The 17,807-nt window shown below is 45.4% G+C and overlaps 1 protein-coding gene across 1 annotated transcript in view; it reads left to right on the top strand.

Annotated features, from left to right (window-relative positions):
• Positions 1 to 17,807, top strand: part of GALNT9 (polypeptide N-acetylgalactosaminyltransferase 9) — an 87,427-nt gene that overhangs the window by 53,451 nt on the left and 16,169 nt on the right. The window contains exons 2-4 of the mRNA XM_060269465.2: positions 6,831 to 7,016; positions 11,153 to 11,290; positions 16,161 to 16,256. Coding sequence (XP_060125448.2) covers positions 6,831 to 7,016; positions 11,153 to 11,290; positions 16,161 to 16,256 — 420 coding nt within the window. The remainder of the gene's footprint in view (positions 1 to 6,830; positions 7,017 to 11,152; positions 11,291 to 16,160; positions 16,257 to 17,807) is intronic.

Here is a 17,807-nt window from a genome sequence, read left to right as displayed (position 1 = left end):
TTGGGTTTCCAGATGTTGGACAATGTTAGCAGAACAAGGGAGGCCTAGCTTATTATGAAATATCAACAACCTCAGATATGCAGATGACACAACCTTGATGGCAGAAAGCGAGGAGGAATTAAAGAACCTTTTAATGAGGGTGAAAGAGGAGAGCGCAAAATATGGTCTGAAGCTCAACATCAAAAAAACCAAGATCATGGCCACTGGTCCCATCACCTCCTGGCAAATAGAAGGGGAAGAAATGGAGGCAGTGAGAGATTTTACTTTCTTGGGCTCCTTGATCACTGCAGATGGTGACAGCAGTCACGAAATTAAAAGACGCCTGCTTCTTGGGAGAAAAGCAATGACAAACCTAGACAGCATCTTAAAAAGCAGAGACATCACCTTGCCGACAAAGGTCCGTATAGTTAAAGCTATGGTTTTCCCAGTAGTGATGTATGGAAGTGAGAGCTGGACCATAAAGAAGGCTGATCGCCGAAGAATTGATGCTTTTGAATTATGGTGCTGGAGGAGACTCTTGAGAGTCCCATGGACTGCAAGAAGATCAAACCTATCCATTCTTAAGGAAATCAGCCCTGATTGCTCTCTGGAAGGACAGATCGTGAAGCTGAGGCTCCAATACTTTGGCCACCTCATGAGAAGAGAAGACTCGCTGGAAAAGACCCTGATGTTGGGAAAGATTGAGGGCACTAGGAGAAGGGGACGACAGAGGACTAGATGGTTGGACAGTGTTCTCGAAGCTACGAACATGAGTTTGACCAAACTGCGGGAGGCGGTGCAAGACAGGAGTGCCTGGCGTGCTATGGTCCATGGGGTCACGAAGAGTCGGACACGACTAAACGACTAAACAACAACAGCTTATGTCTATGCCCCCTCCGAGGTACCCAACTCAATGGTTACTAGGTTCCTCTGTCAGAGCAAAGGAAAAAAATGCTAAGGCAGACAGGCAAAGAAAAAGCAAAGCGAGCTGTTAAGCCTTTGATTGTCTCTTTATTGGTCACAACTAAGGTTCAATCTCCCTGCAAGTGAAGAAAAAGGAATGCTGGGAAAATGTATGCATAGTCTTTTAAAGATTGCACATTTATGTGTGCAAAAGTGGGACACCCCCTACCTTGCAAACATCGGTGTCATGATGGAGAAATGTCAGAAATACATCAGATTGCAAGTGGGGATACAATGGGTCAGACAAGTCAAGGTGTGTCACATTCCATGAGTATTGGAGATTTTACATCGTTCCAGACAAAGCATTGGCAACTGATTTCAGGATTTACATTGATATTGATATTGAATTCGCATGTGACTACCACTCCCATCATCCCTGACAGCTGCCCCTGCTGACTATGGATGGTGGGTGTTGTAGTCCAGCAACATCTGGGAACCCAAGGTTGAGAAAGGCTGGTCTAGGTTATTGGCTCATCTAGCCCAGTATTGTTGACATTGACTGACTCTGTCGGGCTGTGGTTCTCTGCGTTTTCCCAGCTCTACCTTGAGACACCAGGGGAAAAGAAGTCCTCACCGGCGGCAGCTCTCTAAAAACAAATAAGTAGGTTTCTGCCAAGCCAAAAATGGCCCAATAAAGAGTGAGGATGCTTAGTTTTGACAAACTGTTGAGCGACACCTGAAGGAGATAAATTGGGAAAGGGAAGGGAGAAGAGTGGGGTGTTCTGTTTCAGGGGCCAATAAATAGCGGACTGGAACCTTGAAGAGTTGTTGTCCATCCCTTCTGAATGCAGTACACTTCTTCCTCTGTGTCTACAATTTGCATATTCGGTTTGAAGAAAAACCCAAAGCGGAAGTCTCCTTAGGCTATCGGAAATGTGCTGCCAGGGAAAATTAAACCCAGTACCATGTAGTGGCAATATAAGACACCCTGTCTCAAACTTGCAGGTATTCTCCAAAGCTAACCACAATGCATAAAATGCAAACAGTATTGCTCAAGGCTATAATCCTGCATTGGGGTAACTGTGTGCACCAGGGGGTTGCTTGATCTGCCTGCAGCTCTGTTAAGAGTCAAGCTTTGCCAAGTTGATTGGGCTAATTAGCAGCTGCACAGTTAAGGTAATGCAACAACACTCATGTTTCTACCAGGCTTGTTTATTGACATCAAAAGGACAATATTTATATTGGGAGTTAACAGCAGAAATTGCTCTCCTCAATGGCACAGTCTTTGGTCCTCAGCTAGCCCAACATCTGATACATTATCAAACAGTCCTGATAAATCAGTGCCCAGAGTTGCCAGCCAATTGATTCAATGGAATCTGAAGTGGATTTGCAGGCCCCCTTCCCAAGGCAAAATGCACCATTTTCCGGGACGTTAATGATGGCACCCATCACCCAATGGCTGCTCCACTCCTCTTCTGAGTGAAGAACAACATGTATCAAGGCAACTGCACTTGTTTTATTTATTATTTGTTTTATTATGCAGCTTCTATACTGCCTTTCACTCCAGAGAATAACGGAATGATTGAAAGCAAAACAATACATCACAGATCTAGAAAACAGATCTGCAAAGGCAAGGCAGAGAAATATCAGTTTTCAATTACAGCACCAGGGTACTAAAAACCAGTAGTAGTGTCCAGATTATGGGAAGTAATAGTACCACATACATCAGTCTTGCCTATTATTATTATTATTATTATTATTATTATTATTATTATTATTATTTCGTTTCTATACCACTTGCATTGCTAAATGGCTTCTAAACCATTTGCAAGTATAAAATCAATTATAAGGTAAAGGTAAAGGAACCCCTGGCCATTAGGTCCAGTCGTGTCTGACTCTGGGGTTGCGGCACTCATCTCGCTCTATAGGCCGAGGGAGCCGGCGTTTGTCCGCAGACAGCTTCTGGGTCATGTGGCAAGCATGACAAAGCTGCTTCTGGCGAACCAGAGCAGCACACGGAAACGCCGTTTACCTTCCCGCCAGAGTGGTACCTATTTATCTGCTTCCACTTTGACGTGCTTTCGAACTGCTAGGTTGGCAGGAGCTGGGACCGAGCAACGGGAGCTCACCCACAGCGCCACCCGCGTCCCAAATTATAAGGTATCCACATATAATTAAAATGCACAATACAACAAAAACATCCATAATGAAAATATGCAGTAAAACAGGTCCATTAAAAGTACGACTATTAAAACAATTAAAAGAGCAATTGAAACAATTAGATTAGAAAGCTCAGAGGAATGTTTGCCTCTTCAGATGCCTCTTCAAGAATCAGCTCCACCCTCAATGTTCATCTATATGCATAAAGGCTTCCAGGACACTATTGAACCCCACATGATCTGGTTGAAAGCCAGTGAATGAACAGCTGTAGATGCACAGGCATCCTTTTGCAGACATTTTGTCAGAATTCACAATACTGAACTAGGCGGACCAATTGTCTGAATTCAGTATAAGGCAGTTTCCTATGATCCCAAACAAATAGCAGAAACAAAGGCTCTTAATTTTTGAGTATGCCAGGATGTCCGCTGTAGTATTTTCTTTTAATCTGTCCTGCTGATTTTTTAATTTTATTTTTAGCTTTAAAAATGAAAAAAATACTGTACTGTCACTGTTTCATGGCCTTTATTGTTCTCTGCTCTGAAACTTCTGAATTGGGGAGTGCACTGTCCATATTTAAAACAAATACTGTAAAATACCCTGCACGACAGAAGACATTTTGCCCCAGGAAGGAAAAAACGACTAGGGACCAGATCAATGGTTCAGATCTCTCTGCCCATTGTTTTATATAGTGAAAGGTTTCTTTCCAGGCCTTATTGATCATAGCTCGTGGTGGATTCTTGTAACCCATCATCAACCAATCTATATATTTGCCCTGAATGGAGAGCAGCAGATGGGGCAAAGTATCAATGGCTAGCGACATCGCATCATTGAGCACATCTGTGCCCACTTCTAAGCAACACTCACTTTTTCCAACAAGAAAAACATTCTCCATCCTATGGAAGTCATATTTTCTTTCTCTCTCCACCAAAGCCAGGTGTCTGCTTCCCCTTGACTGCTGAGAATTTATCTTCAGTAAACAACAATATAGACGAGTTGGACCATTTCCTTTAACACAGTGCTTTAGTGCTTTTTTAGTTTCAACATATTGCATAACCATCCATCTTGGAGGGGGGGAATAAATCTGCCTTATATAACATTTAAAGAAGTATGTGGACATGAACTGCAGCAAACATAATTTAAAATAGGCAGGCTATTTATAAGATCAGCTATGGTCCTTAATTTGTAAATAAGAAATAATCCACATGCTATCGTCTTAATGAAGAAATGGTAATGAAGTCTCAAAGTGTCTGTACTGACTTCTCCATTTCAACAGCTGCTACAGCTGAAGAGGCTCCTTGTAGTTACTACCTCACTTTCTGCTTCTAGTAAGAAGAAGAAGAGTTTGGATTTGATATCCAGCTTTATCACTACCCGAAGGAGTCTCAAAGCGGCTAACAATCTCCTTTCTCCTCCTCCCCCACAACAGACACTCTGTGAGGTGAGTGGGGCTGAGAGACTTCAGAGAAGTGTGACTAGCCCAAGGTCACCCAGCAGCTGCATGTGGAGGAGCGGAGACACGAACCCGGTTCCCCAGATTACGAGTCTACCGCTCTTAACCACTACACCACACTGCACACACACTTAAAAAAAAACAAAAAACCTCCCCCTTTGTAGCAGTTCCTAGCTTTCCCTTGCTACAGTAAAGAAAGACATTACTGCACCTAGCTATGTATTGTTAAGAGTTGAGGGGTAGGCTGTATGCCAACCCCCTTCTAACACCTGGGCCCCTTTCTCAGTTTTGGAACAGCCAGGACAGCTTCCTGGTGAGGAAATCGGTCATTAAGGGAACAAAGGAATGGGCTCTGTGCAAAATGGCAAATGGGTACAGCCGTCTCCCCCAACTCACAGGCATAGCTGCCAAGTTCTCCCTTTTTTTAAGGGAAATTCCCTTATGCTGAATAGGCTTCCTCGCGAGAAAAGGGAAAACTTGGCAGCTATGCTCACAGGTAGTTGGAAAGGCAAAGCCAGAGTTGAAAGCAGAGAGTTGGAGTGATGTGAGCTAGAAACAGAGCAGCAAGCTGGAAACAGAGACAGAGCAATGTTTGATTTCTGTTTGAATCCAAGGCTGCAGCTAAGGGGGGAAGCAAAGCCTTCTTGTGATGGTAATGCTGTGAACCATCATAGGCTCAGGTTGTGTGTGTGCTTTCTTTATTTTATCGTTTTGTAAACCATTAGTTAGTTAGTTAGTTAGTTAGTTGTTTGTTTACAATCAGGCAGTACATAAATTTTATGAAATAATAAATAATAAGGTGACTGAGCCCTTTTGTGGCTCAGTCACCGGGTACAGCCTGATTATTAGCATCACCTGTGCTGCAAGATGACTTAAAGGGGGCCAGCCTTCTCCAGTCATCTGCTTCTGCAACAGTGGGTAGGGTCATGCGCTGGGTGGCAGCTGCTCCCCCCCCCCAAAAAAAATCAAGTAAATAAATAAAAATACTTAACTAAAAGTAGAAATTGTGGAAAGATTTTGACAGATTTTTCCGAGCACTTGGAGTCAAAAGAAAGTAATTTTAAACAACTCTTGTTGAGACATTTCATACCAAATCTGCTAGACAGAGCCAAACAGAGGATGATGACAATTGAGTGTCCTGACCAACCAACCAACCCACCCCCCCACCCACCCCCACATAAATCCTGCCTACACCCATGGGATAGGGCACTGGTCCTGGGAGCTCATCTGATAAGAGTGCTTCTGGGGCTGCTCCTATGTTCCCTGCCCCTTTACGTTCAAAAGTCTCACCCCCATCAGGCAGGGATCTGACCCCTGGTACATGACGCTAGCAAGCTCTCCTTTTAAACTTGGATCAGCTTCTCGGAAGTTCGCAATGGAACCCGGAGCATGACCAATGCACTGACTTTTTTTGTCGTTGACATTTTTCATTCAGCTTATTAAAACGAACCCATTTCTTTCTGCACCCCAATGCTCATTCCTTTTGCTGCAGAAATTATGGACGTACGTCTGTCCCGATTTATGTCCCCCCCCCCCACCTCCAATATGTCTTCCTTTAATCAAATGCAAATTTGCGGGGCTGGTGATTTAGCATGCAACTGCTAGGGAATGGCAATGGGGAAATAAATATCATTTAGCAAAATAAATTTGAAAAAGCAGTGTAGCATTTTGTTCGGCCATTTGTGAAATAGTTTTTCTTTGTCACCAAAGATGTGAAGGATGCAGGGGGTGGCTGGTCACAGTGCAGAACTTGCTGGTAAATGAGATGTGTGTTTCTGGCAGGGGGAGGGTTTGGGACCTGGTGAAATGCTGTGTTGGCTGCAGTGTGTAGATGTGTTGCACAAACACTCCCTGCGCTCCTCCCTAGGCTGAAAGGGGGCTCGTTTAACCTCCGATTTGCTACTAAAACTGAATGATGCATGTCAAAAAAGTGTGTCACCAACATGAAAAGTTTGGAAAGCTGATGGTTAAGGCCGATGTCTGCTGCTTCCATGAACTCATTATTGTTGTGAGATTTTGTAGGTGAACTGAGAGTTTGTATGGATCCTGAGTAAGAAACCAGAGGCTGAGAGGGAGTGTGTATCAGAAGGAAAATGAATGGACATTGATTTATAAATATTAGTACCTTTGTATTAGTGTAACATTTTCATATGTAACTCTGTGTCTTTATATCTGATCAGATCAGATCAGATGTGGACTGGGGTGAATGTTTAAGGCCCTGGAGCCCCACATTTGAAACCCTGGCTGAGATTCCACTGCCTTCACCTGCCGCTTCGCCAGCTCCCGTCTTGCTGCCTTAGTTCATTCCTCCCTCCCTTTGTTCTTTGCATCGTCACAGGTCTGGCAGTGTGGCGGAAGCATGGAGGTGCTGCCTTGCTCCCGAGTCGCCCACATTGAGCGCACCAAGAAACCTTACAACAACGACATTGACTACTATGCAAAGCGCAACGCGTTACGTGCTGCTGAAGTCTGGATGGACGACTTCAAGTCGCATGTTTACATGGCGTGGAACATACCAATGACGGTAAGGGCAGGCTGAGAAGGCTCTCAAAGACATTGCAGAGTTGTTGACAGTTGCTGGTGCGCGCGCGCACACACACACACACACACATCCTGGAAGTTGTAGGTTGATGATGGACCTGAGAATATTCAGTCTTCTCTGAACAGCATCCTTGCATCTGTTGCCCTTTAATTGCCATAGCTGCTGCCCCTTGCTGAGGCCATGTTGAACCAGAACTAGCTCCTTTTAAACTAGCTCCTTTTAAAAATGAACTTTCCAAGCTCTGGTTCCCATGTTGTTGGACGGCAACCTCCCTGAGCCTTGCTGGCTGGAGCTGATAGATGTACAGTCCAAAGAAACCTGGAGCATTTGGTGTATCTGGAGTTTCAGGTAAAATGCGAAGTGGCTCTTATGCAGTGGTGAAGAAAAGGAACTCTGCACATGCTCAGAATGCCACCCCCATTGACCACATCCTCTTTCCCCAGGAGAAGAGGAGAGATGGTTTAGCCAGGGAAGAAATGTGGTTGAGCATGTGGGCAGTTCTGCCCAGTTAGGCAGAGACTGAAGCTACCGTATCTCTGCCCCACGCTCTTCCCTCTTCTTTTGTTGGCACCCACCACCCTTCCCTTTGCAGTATGGGATTGCTAGTGGCCCTTTCTTTGGGGACTGAGTCTTTGAGGGAGTCATTGTTTGGCTCTGGGTCTCCTCTTTTTCGTCTACTCCACACTGTTGGGCGTCACCTGTGTGACCGGAGACCTTAATCTGGCTCAATTGACATTTTGTCTGGGCAGGTGAACAGGTTTAAGTATGGCCTATGAGGCAATTTGGGTTGGGTTGGCCATGCACATTGGGGTGAAGTTTGGCCAATGGAGCTACACCGTGCATGTCTGAGTCATACCAATGGCGGGAATCTAAACAAATCTTGCTATTTACAGCGCGTGTCTGTAAACTTGCCCAGTAGATGGGACAGATTGAATCCCCATTCCTTTTATTGCTATTCACCTGCCCAGGTGTGTATTATTTGGTTAATTTGCCATCCCCTAGTCCAGGCATTCCCAAACTGCGGCCCTCCAGATGTTTTGGCCTACAACTCCCATGATCCCTAGCTAACAGGACCAGTGGTCGGGGAAGATGGGAATTGTAGTCCAAAACATCTGGAGGGCCGAAGTTTGGGGATGTCTGCCCTAGTCTGTTATATTTTAATAAATATCTGTTTTCCCATAACATTTTTTAATCTTGAGTCATCTTTCTCGTGGGATGGCAAAGTCATTTTCCCTCTGTTGTCCTGTCTGATTCAGGATACAGAAGCCAAGGCAAGGTTTGCACCAAAACTAGGCTTGAGATGTTTACAAATGGCCCTTGCGGCAAGCACTTAAGTGTGATGAAAACCTTCGGTCTTTTCTTCTCTTCCATTACTTTCATATGATCATTTTCTCCAATGAGCTATAAAGCAGGCCTTTAGGGAAAGAAAAATAAAGGCACATTGCTTTATCAGACATAAACCAGCCTTCCAGAAAAGAAAATGGTTTTTAAACATCACTAAAATAACTACCATTTCCCTTCCTTTGGAACACAACTGCTTTGCAACGGTGGATTCACAGTGGCTTTTAAATTGTCTATTGATCCGTCTATCACTCCCTCTAATATTGAATTCAGGTGCTGAGCGCTGACAAAAATAGCCGAAATGGGGGCAGTGAAAAACAAGAGGCAGGTTCTGTATCAGTGTACTTGGGGGACCCAAAGCACACAAAAAATACGCCAAATCTGTATTACTATGTTCAGTAGGCAAAAAGTGTTGAGGATCATCTGGGAAAGAAAACTGAAAAATATGAGGGAATGGGAGACTGATTGATTGATTGATTGTATAGTCCTTCATCCGAAGATCTCAGGGCAGTTCACAGCATAAAACTACAAAATTAAAGCACATTATAGTGGAAATTATTCAAAGTGACATAAGGCACAATAGAGATGCTGAAACAAATTACGATAAACACCATCAATAACAACCTAAAGAGACCCCTACACAAGTGAAAAACAAGACTCAAATACTTTTAAATCGTTCAACTATCCATTGGTCCTCAAGCTGGGGGTGAATTGAGGCATGGGGGTTGCGTGGCAATGCCCCTCCCTTCACGAGAAATAAGACACAGGACACAATGAATAAGTTTAAGTGGGTGAAAAGGCCACAACTTTATTGGTTTTGGATGTGGAGCGGTATTGGCTTAGGCATTGGAACCTAACCGACTATATCCGACTGTAACCCGTGTGTTACAGTCTGGGAGAAATTAACCACCAGAAAGGAACCCAGTGATGTACATCTACTGGGACGCCTCCTGTGGCCACCGTTGGGGGGTGCCATAAGGCCCTGACCTCCGCAGGCTCAGGACAAAGCTACCGCCCCCCGGAATCCCTTTAACGGAACCAATTCTCCAATTTCTGGGCAGAGGATGACGTAATCTGCCCCCCATCTACTTTATGCAAATTTCCAATGCCTAACTGCCACTCGAGCCCCCAGGAGCCGGGGCAAAAAGAGGCTGAGTTCCCGCCTCTGGCTCGCTTAAAAGGACTGAAGCCCCGCCTCCCGGCCGACCCTATTGGTCGGCCCGGGTCTGACGGAGGCGGGAACTCCCCCCTCGCGAGGGGGCTGAGCACTCAGCCCCCATCGCGAGAGTTCGGTCGGGGCCAGCCCACAACACCACCTCCGTGCGAATGCGGAAGTGGTTTTATCAGTGAATTGGAAAAAGGGTGAACAATACTTTGGCCTCAGGTATGTGAAAGACCAGAGAGTGGTCTTTCCTTCCATACTACCTCTTGGTAGTTTCACCTCCCTCAGAAGTTGGTGAGGGGGTGGACTAGAAAAGGACATTCTCTGTGCCAGCTCCGAGGTTGTGAGATTCCCCTGCCTGTGACACCTGAGATAGATATATTTTTTCCAGGCTGCACCCTATTGCTTTGACTGTGATTTGTTTTACGCTGTTTTTAATGCTGAACTTTTAAAATTGCTGTAACCTGCCCAAAGACCTTATGATGAAGGACATAATATTATGTATTTTCTGTTTTTTATACTGTGATTCTGTGTCGTGAACCAACCTGAGATCTACAGGTTTCTTTAGGATATAGGGCAGTATACACATTTAATTAATTAATTATTAATGGCATCATAACAACAACAACAACAACAACAACAACAACAAATAAATAAATAAATAATGGGGCAAATGGAGATACTGGACAAGAAAGTGGTGAAGCCCTCGCTCCCAAGTATCTCCTTTCCCCTTTGTGATGCTTCATAATTCTTTCTATGTGCAGAACCTCCAAGACACACCTGGGGCGAATCTACACTGGTCAGTTATAATGTTAAAAATGCATTATAAAAACGTGACACCAGAGGGCGCTGCAGAGCTACCCATCAACAATGGGAAATTGCATTGATAGCTATACAGTCTAACTTTTTAAATAGCCTTTAATAGCGTTTTTACAAAGCAATGTAGATCCAGCCCTAGAGCCTCTCATCAAGGATTTCCCCTATTCATTGCAATGGAGGGGGTATCACAATGCAGTTCAAAAAGAGCTGCTCTCTCCACTGAAATGAACCAAGGGAGCATGATCTCACATGGGAACTCCATATGCTCACTGGAGCATACATTTACATGTGTATTTTGAACTCAGCACAAATCTGTTTACAAGGCATTCTTTTAACAAGCTGGCATCTTTCCTTCACCTAATTCTGTACAGCTTTGCCTGCTTGTTTGCTTGTTTCTTGCCTGCAGACAGTAAATTGAATGCTGTGGTAGCCAAACTTTTACATTCTCCTTCTCCACCCCCACTTCAGATCATCTTCTTTTCTGCTACCAAAGGTTCATTCATATTTATTCCCTGTTCTCAAGGACAGTTGTAGACTGAGTAGCTACTTACATGGCAAGAGAGGGTTGCGGGGGGGAGTATGAGAGAGAGAGAGAGAGAGAGAGAGAGAGAGAGAGAGAGAGAGAGAGAGAGAGAGAGAGAGAGAGAGAGATCTGCTTGTAAACAAAATGAACAATGAGCATTTTTCAAATAATGAAATTGACTGGAAAATGGCCTAATAGGATTTCTGTGTTTATACGTTCCTGTTGGCCTGTGGGTTTTTGTTTTTTGTTTGTTTGTTTGTTTGTTTTTTGCAGAACCCCGGAGTTGACTTTGGAGATGTTTCTGAAAGAATTGCTCTGCGGCAACGTCTTCAGTGCCGAAGTTTTAAGTGGTACTTGGAGAATGTCTATCCCGAGATGAGAATTTACAACAATACCATCACTTATGGGGAGGTAATGCATGGTGCTAAATGTCTGCCACATCTCTGCATTACTGTTCCATTTCCCCAGTTCAGGAGGGCTTTTGTACTGGAATGTGGACCAGAGACAGATGTTGCTTTGGCAGTGAAGCTCATCTAAGAACTGGAGGTTTCGCTCTTCCAGGGCTCTCAGCCAGGCCTTGATCTGGGCAGGTGCCTCTATGTGTGTCCCCCTCCTCCTGACTAGTCCCATGTGCAAGTAGCCAATGGCTACTCAAGTTAATAGGTTGCAAATTATTATTATTATTACTATTATTACTATTATTATTATTATTATTATTATTATTATTATTATTATTATTATTTATACCCCGCCCATCTGGCTGGGTTTCCCCAGCCACTCTGGGCGGCTTCCAACAGAAAAATGAAATAAAATAATCTATTAAACATTAAAAGCCTCCCTAAACAGGGCTGCCTTCAGATGTCTTCTCAAAATCTGGTAGCTGTTTTTCTCTTTGACATCTGATGGGAGGGCGTTCCACAGGGCGGGCGCCACCACCGAGAAGGCCCTCTGCCTGGTTCCCTGCAACTTGGTTTCTCGCAATGAGGGAACCGCCAGAAGGCCCTCGGTGCTGGACCTCAGTGTCCGGGCAGAACGATGGGGGTGGAGACGCTCCTTCAGGTATACTGGACCGAGGCCATTTAGGGTTTTAAAGGTCAGCACCAACACTTTGAACTGTGCTCGGAAACGTAGGTTTCGCTATTCCCTCCGGAATTTCCTGAGTTACAATATACTTCATTCGACCGATAGTCAGAAAGAAATTTCCTGAGTTGTCATCCTGGGACCAAGATAAAATTCACAACTGGATTCTAGCCAAAGATGAAGCTATGGACTTGGCATTCTCCAAGTCAGCTCGTATCTCAATGTGGTTCCCTCGAGTGAAGGCAGTAAGGTCTTTTGCTAATTATTTGGGCGACCTGACAGAGCCTGCTTTAAGGAGAGCTTTTTCTATGGCCCACTTCCATACTTTACCCACTGCTTTCCTCCAGGGTATATACCTTAAAATCCCTATTGACCAGCGCCTCTGTTCCTGCAGTATGAAAGAGACAGAGGACCTTAAACATTTCTTATTTCAGTGCCCCCTATACAATTCAATAAGATCTAACTTCTTTCCTTGATCCCGCCCTCCATTGTATCTAAAGACGACTGCTTGAAATTCTTATTAGTAGATGCACTAAACATTTAAATCTGCATTGTATCACTTTAAATAGCCACGGGTTTCCCCCAAAGAATCCTGTTCCTCTCATAATTTTCAGAGTGGTTTAGTGCATAGCTGCCAAGTCTCCCGTTTTCCCCGGGAAATCCCCGTTTTTCCAGCTGTTCCTAGCTGGAAAAAACAGGGTTTTTTTGTTTTTTCCCGGTTTATTCTGGCCCGGCGGCCATTTTGGGACTGGGCGGAGCATGCTCAGAAGCGACTTTTGATGCTGCTCTGCCCAGTTCCAAAATGGCTGCAGTACGACTTCTGGCGTGGCAGCCATTTTGGAACTGGGCAAAGCAGCATCAAAAGTCGCTTCTGAGCATGCTCCGCCCAGTCCCAAAATGGCGGCAGTGCTACTTCCGGTCTGCTATTTCCGGCCCGGTCCTTTATTTCTCTGACAGCAACTTGGCAAGTATGGTTTAGCGATCAGTCCTTCTTTTCGGAGTATGAAAAATGCTGCCCGCTCTTTCTCTAAGTGAGACTCTCAGGTATCTTCCTCCAAGCCTCTTCATAGGCAAAGGAGGTCCTTAAGGGGCCCAGTGGTGGAGCAAGCCGATCGGGCGCCTGTGGTGGTGTTTGTGCCCTGTGCCCAGGGGTGAGGCCAGCCACCCGCAAGGCAGGGCAAGCCGGGGCAGAATGTTCTGCAGGGATTCTGAGGAGTCTGCCTGCCTCCTCCCAGTCAGCTGCCCTACAGCTGAGGGGGAGGCAGCGGGCAGACCATTTGGGGCAGTTCAGAGCCTGCGGGCGATCAAGCCACTGCGTCACTCCCAGAAGAGACACGTGGCTCAGGTGTGCTGCAGGCCCTGCCACGGTGAGTGCCACCCACTATTTTGTCACCCCCCCTCAGTGGTGACACCCAGGGAGGACTGCCCCCATGGTCCCCCCCTCTTCTGCCCCTGAAGAAACTTGCAGTACCTGACCAGAAAGAACCAGCGATCACCCCTTCCAGGAGGGGAGGAAAGAGTGTTTAAAAAGCTGAGCAAGGGATGCAAGTAGGACAATATTTCAAATCCCATATTGCAGGTGGAACAGGTTGGCAAGGCAGAGACTGAAATTGTTTCCTTAAGGCAGGCTCATGAGCTTGTGTCAGATTTGGATCAGAGATGTTCAACCCCTAAATAGATCAGTTGGTAGAGCATGAGACTCATCTCAGGGTCGTGGGTTCAAGCGCCATGTTGGGTAAAAGATCACAGGGTGTTAGACTAGATGACACTTGTGGCCCCTTCCAACTCCATGATTCTATGAAATCTATGTGCTGGTTTGGACTATATCACAGGTAGTGTGATTTCAGAAGAAATTATGAATGAATTTCCCATCGCTGGGCCACAGCTTTGTGGCTTCTTTGACAATCTCCAGTCTCCAGACTGAGATCCAGAGGCTGAAGGAACTAAATATGTTGAGGTGGATATAAAACATATTGAAAGGGTTGTAAAAATATATTTCCTACCAACTGAAGTCACATTTTTTTAAGGATGAGTTGTAAAATGCCTGTCGTTGCCTTATACCTGGGTAGCATGCTTGTCGTAAATTGACTCTGCTACCGCTTAACAGTTGGCATGCTTTAATTGGCAGCAGCTTGGGAAGGCAGGTTGGGTGGCCCTCATGGCATGCTGTGCTGTCAGACAATATTTATATTGTGGCTCAGAGCAGAAAGGGACGGAAAACTTCAAGGATGCTCACAGCCATGGCTCCCCCCCCCCCAAAAAAAAGTTTTTTAAAGGTGAGGAAACTGATTAGGAGACCCTAATTCCCCCCCCCCAGAACTACGATTTCCAGAGTTCCCTGGAAGAGGCACTTATCGCTTGATGCCAGGGTACCTCTCCATAGCTGAACATAGACCCCATCTGCACTGTACATTTGAAGAAGTATTGTACCACTTTAAATAGCCGTTGCTTCTTCACGAAGCCTTCTGGGAAGCATAGTTCATTAAGGTTGTTGAGAGACCCCCTAGTCAACTCCCAGACCAACAATTCCCAAAGTTCCCTGAGAAGAGGGATTGATTGTAAAACCACTCTGTGAATTGTAGCCCTGTGAGGGGGGACAGGGGTCTCTCAATGCTGTGGTGACTAGTAGACAGTCAAATATGAATGTGTCTAGTCCTCTTTTAAAGCCATCCAAGTTGGTGGCCACCCCCTGCCTTTGGTGGGAGCAAGTTCCAAGTTTGTGCCCATCGTGACATCGAAGGCAAGTGTCCTTTAGGCTCTGCTTGTGGGCTTCCTAGAAGGATGTGGTTGTCCATGATGGCAAGCAAAGTGCTGGACCAGATGAATCATTGGTCTGACCCAGCAAGTCTCTTCTGACATTCATCTGTAGTGGGATCTGCGTGCTTATCTTTAGGTGGCACTCAGGGAGTGTGATGGATTTCATCCAATAGATAGGATCCAGATTTCTCATCAGCGTTATTCAGAGCAGAATTTGGACTGGGCTGTTTAGGATACATATTCCTAATTCATCATCTTTCATGTCGTACTCCGCAAATAAATGTCCAGTTCAAGTCATCAGAATAGATAGATGATTGATAGATAGATATAGATAGATAGATAGATAGATAGATAGATAGATAGATTATTCTGCCTGTAAGGACAATTTGTGTCTGCTTTCGCAGAATAACAAGTTGGCTCTCCAGCCCCTAACTGATACGCAAAAGAAGGATTAATGGGGTGTCAGGAGAAGTGAATGAGTGTGTTTTTCTTCCTTCAGAGAAACTCCCTGGTGGTTAGCATCCTATTTACTTTGCTCAAAAACAAGTTTAAAGCTGCTCCAGAACAGGGAAGGGCTGTGGCTCAGTGGTAGAACACCTGTCTTGCACTCAGAAGGTCCTAGGTTCAACCCCTGACACCCCCAGCCAGGGATAGGAATGTCCCCTGCCTGAAACTCTGCTTCTCAAGGTATTGCAAGCTTTTTGTGGAGATTTGTGAGAACGTATAAGACGGCTGGGAGATGTAGGTGCTTGAAGCAGGACCCACCCCCCACTAAGGCTTTGGGTTAGATAATTTCCCTACACCAAGGCCATCCAGATAAGTGTTAATTCAGGCATGTCAAACCTGCGGCCCTCCAGATGTTTTGGACTACAATTCCCATCTTCCCCAACCACTGGTCCTGCTAGCTAGGGATCATGGGAGTTGTAGGCCAAAACATCTGGAGGGGCGCAGGTTTGACATGCCTGTGTTAATTGGTAACCACTGAGACGGGGAAGGTTGAAGGCCAGGAGCTCAACAGTAGGTGGAGCCAGAGCCCATGAAATGTGGAGCCAACTAATGGTAGTTCTAGCCCCATGCTCTTCCTTGTTCTGTTCTAGAATAGAAGGACAATGTTGAGACCAAAGAAGAGGAAGCTGACGGGCATTGCCAGCCCCTGGATTGGTTTTAAGTGAGAAGGCAGGCAGGTGAGACCTGGCTGAAGGCACATGGTGGTTGGTGGACCAGTACCCCATTTGCTCAAATGAAGCGGCATCCACTGCTCCAGATATTGTTGCACTTCAACTCCCGTCGTCCTATTCTGGCCGGGGTTGGTGAGCGTTGGAATCCATCAACACCTGGAAGTTCCCCATCCCAGAGCTAGGATCATATAAGGTATCCATCAGAACATCACAATATTGGTTAAATTTCTCTTGTTTTTCCCCTCCTCCCCTGATGTTGATTTCAGGTTCGCAACAGCAAAGCCAGTGGCTTCTGTTTGGACCAGGGTGCAGAAGATGACGACAAAGCCATTCTCTACCCGTGTCATGGCATGTCCTCCCAGGTAGATGAGATCATATGTTATTACATTTCTTCCGTGGCATTTTAAGGAGAAACTACCTGATTCACACTTCTTGAACCAATTCGTGAACCGAAGCACAGCTGTCATTTGCAATTTGCATGGCTCCAAACTTTGCAGGGAGGTGGAGCTCAGCTATTGCGGCTAGTAGCTGTTGATAGCTTTATCCTCCATGAGTTTGTCCAATCCTCTTTTAATGCCATCCAAAATGGTGGCCTCCACTGCCAACTGTGGGAGTGAGTTCCATAGTTGAACTATACACTGCACAAGGAAGTGTTTTTTCCCCCTCTGCCCTGAATCCTCCAACATTCAGCTTCATTGGGTGCCCACAAGTTCTCATGTTATGGGGGGGGGCACCCTTAATGTTCTGTTAAAGAAGTGGCACACCAAACCCTAATCTCTGCTGAGTGGTAGCAAGACATAAAAATGCATGTTATTATGGGTAATGGCATACAAATATGTGTACAGCGGTGCCTCGCAAGGAGAAATTAATTCGTTCCACGAGTCGCTTCGTATTGCGAAAATGTCATCTTGTGAAGCGCGACGGAAACCAAGGAAGCTGAAACAAAAATTGAAAAAAGGTCGTCTTGCGAAGCACGGCCATAGAAAAATTCATCTTGCGAGGCACCAAAAAAAATGCAAACCCCTTTCGTCTTGCAAGCTTTTCACTGTGCGAGGCATTCACCTTGCGAGGTATATGTCAGGGACTGGACTGAGGGGGATGAGACTGAGGAGGTATGGTGGAGACCACCACCCCTTCCTCCTGAACTTTCCAGAGAAGAGGAAGGCAGTATTGAATTATCGCAGTGGTTTGAGGAAGATCAGAGACAGGTGAACAGAAGAGTTGGGAGGTGTTGGGAGAAGCGAAGGGGGAGACAGAGACAGAGCAGCCAGCTGACACGTTATCACTGGAGAACATTTCTGACCCCTTCTGAAAACCTTCTCCCAGAACTCAGTGTTTGTTAAGAGTGCAGGAACAACGGAATCAGAGACTATTAGCCCTTGGCGGCCACCATAAGGGGAAGTGCCATTGCTAGGGGTGGGGAGCAGCTCAGTTGGAGGAACACCATTTTAGGGAAGTTCTCTGTGAATTTTCTTCATTCTCTGTGAATTATCGAATAAATTGCTTGGTAAGAACTCCTATTGTTTCTTTGATTCTGGGCTGCCCCGTGGGAGGGAGCTGATTCCCCGAAGCCTGACAGCATACTAGGATAAATGCTCACTAAAATGCTGGTGAGTTTCATGAGGGCTTTTTTTAAAAAAGAAATGACAAACTTGTGTGGAGGAGTGAATGTAAGACTTGAAAAATATTAAACTGAGAGTGAACATAATGGAAACATTTCCCCATCCATACAAATGCTGAGATACATTTAAGGGAAGGGGCGGGACAGTGGAAGACCATCTGTTTTGCATGCAGAAAGTCCCAGATTCATTCCCTGGTGTCTCCAGGCAGGGCTGAGAAAGACTCCTTGTCTGAAACTCTAGAATCATAGAATCGTGGAATTATAGAGTTAGAAGGGACCCCAAGGCTTATCT

This window comes from Zootoca vivipara, chromosome 16 (genome assembly GCF_965207765.1).
Source record: "Zootoca vivipara chromosome 16, rZooViv2.hap1.1, whole genome shotgun sequence".
NCBI lineage: Eukaryota > Metazoa > Chordata > Lepidosauria > Squamata > Lacertidae > Zootoca > Zootoca vivipara.
The sequence above is the reverse complement of the archived record's forward strand: the minus strand, read 5'-3'. Positions and strand labels throughout refer to the sequence as shown.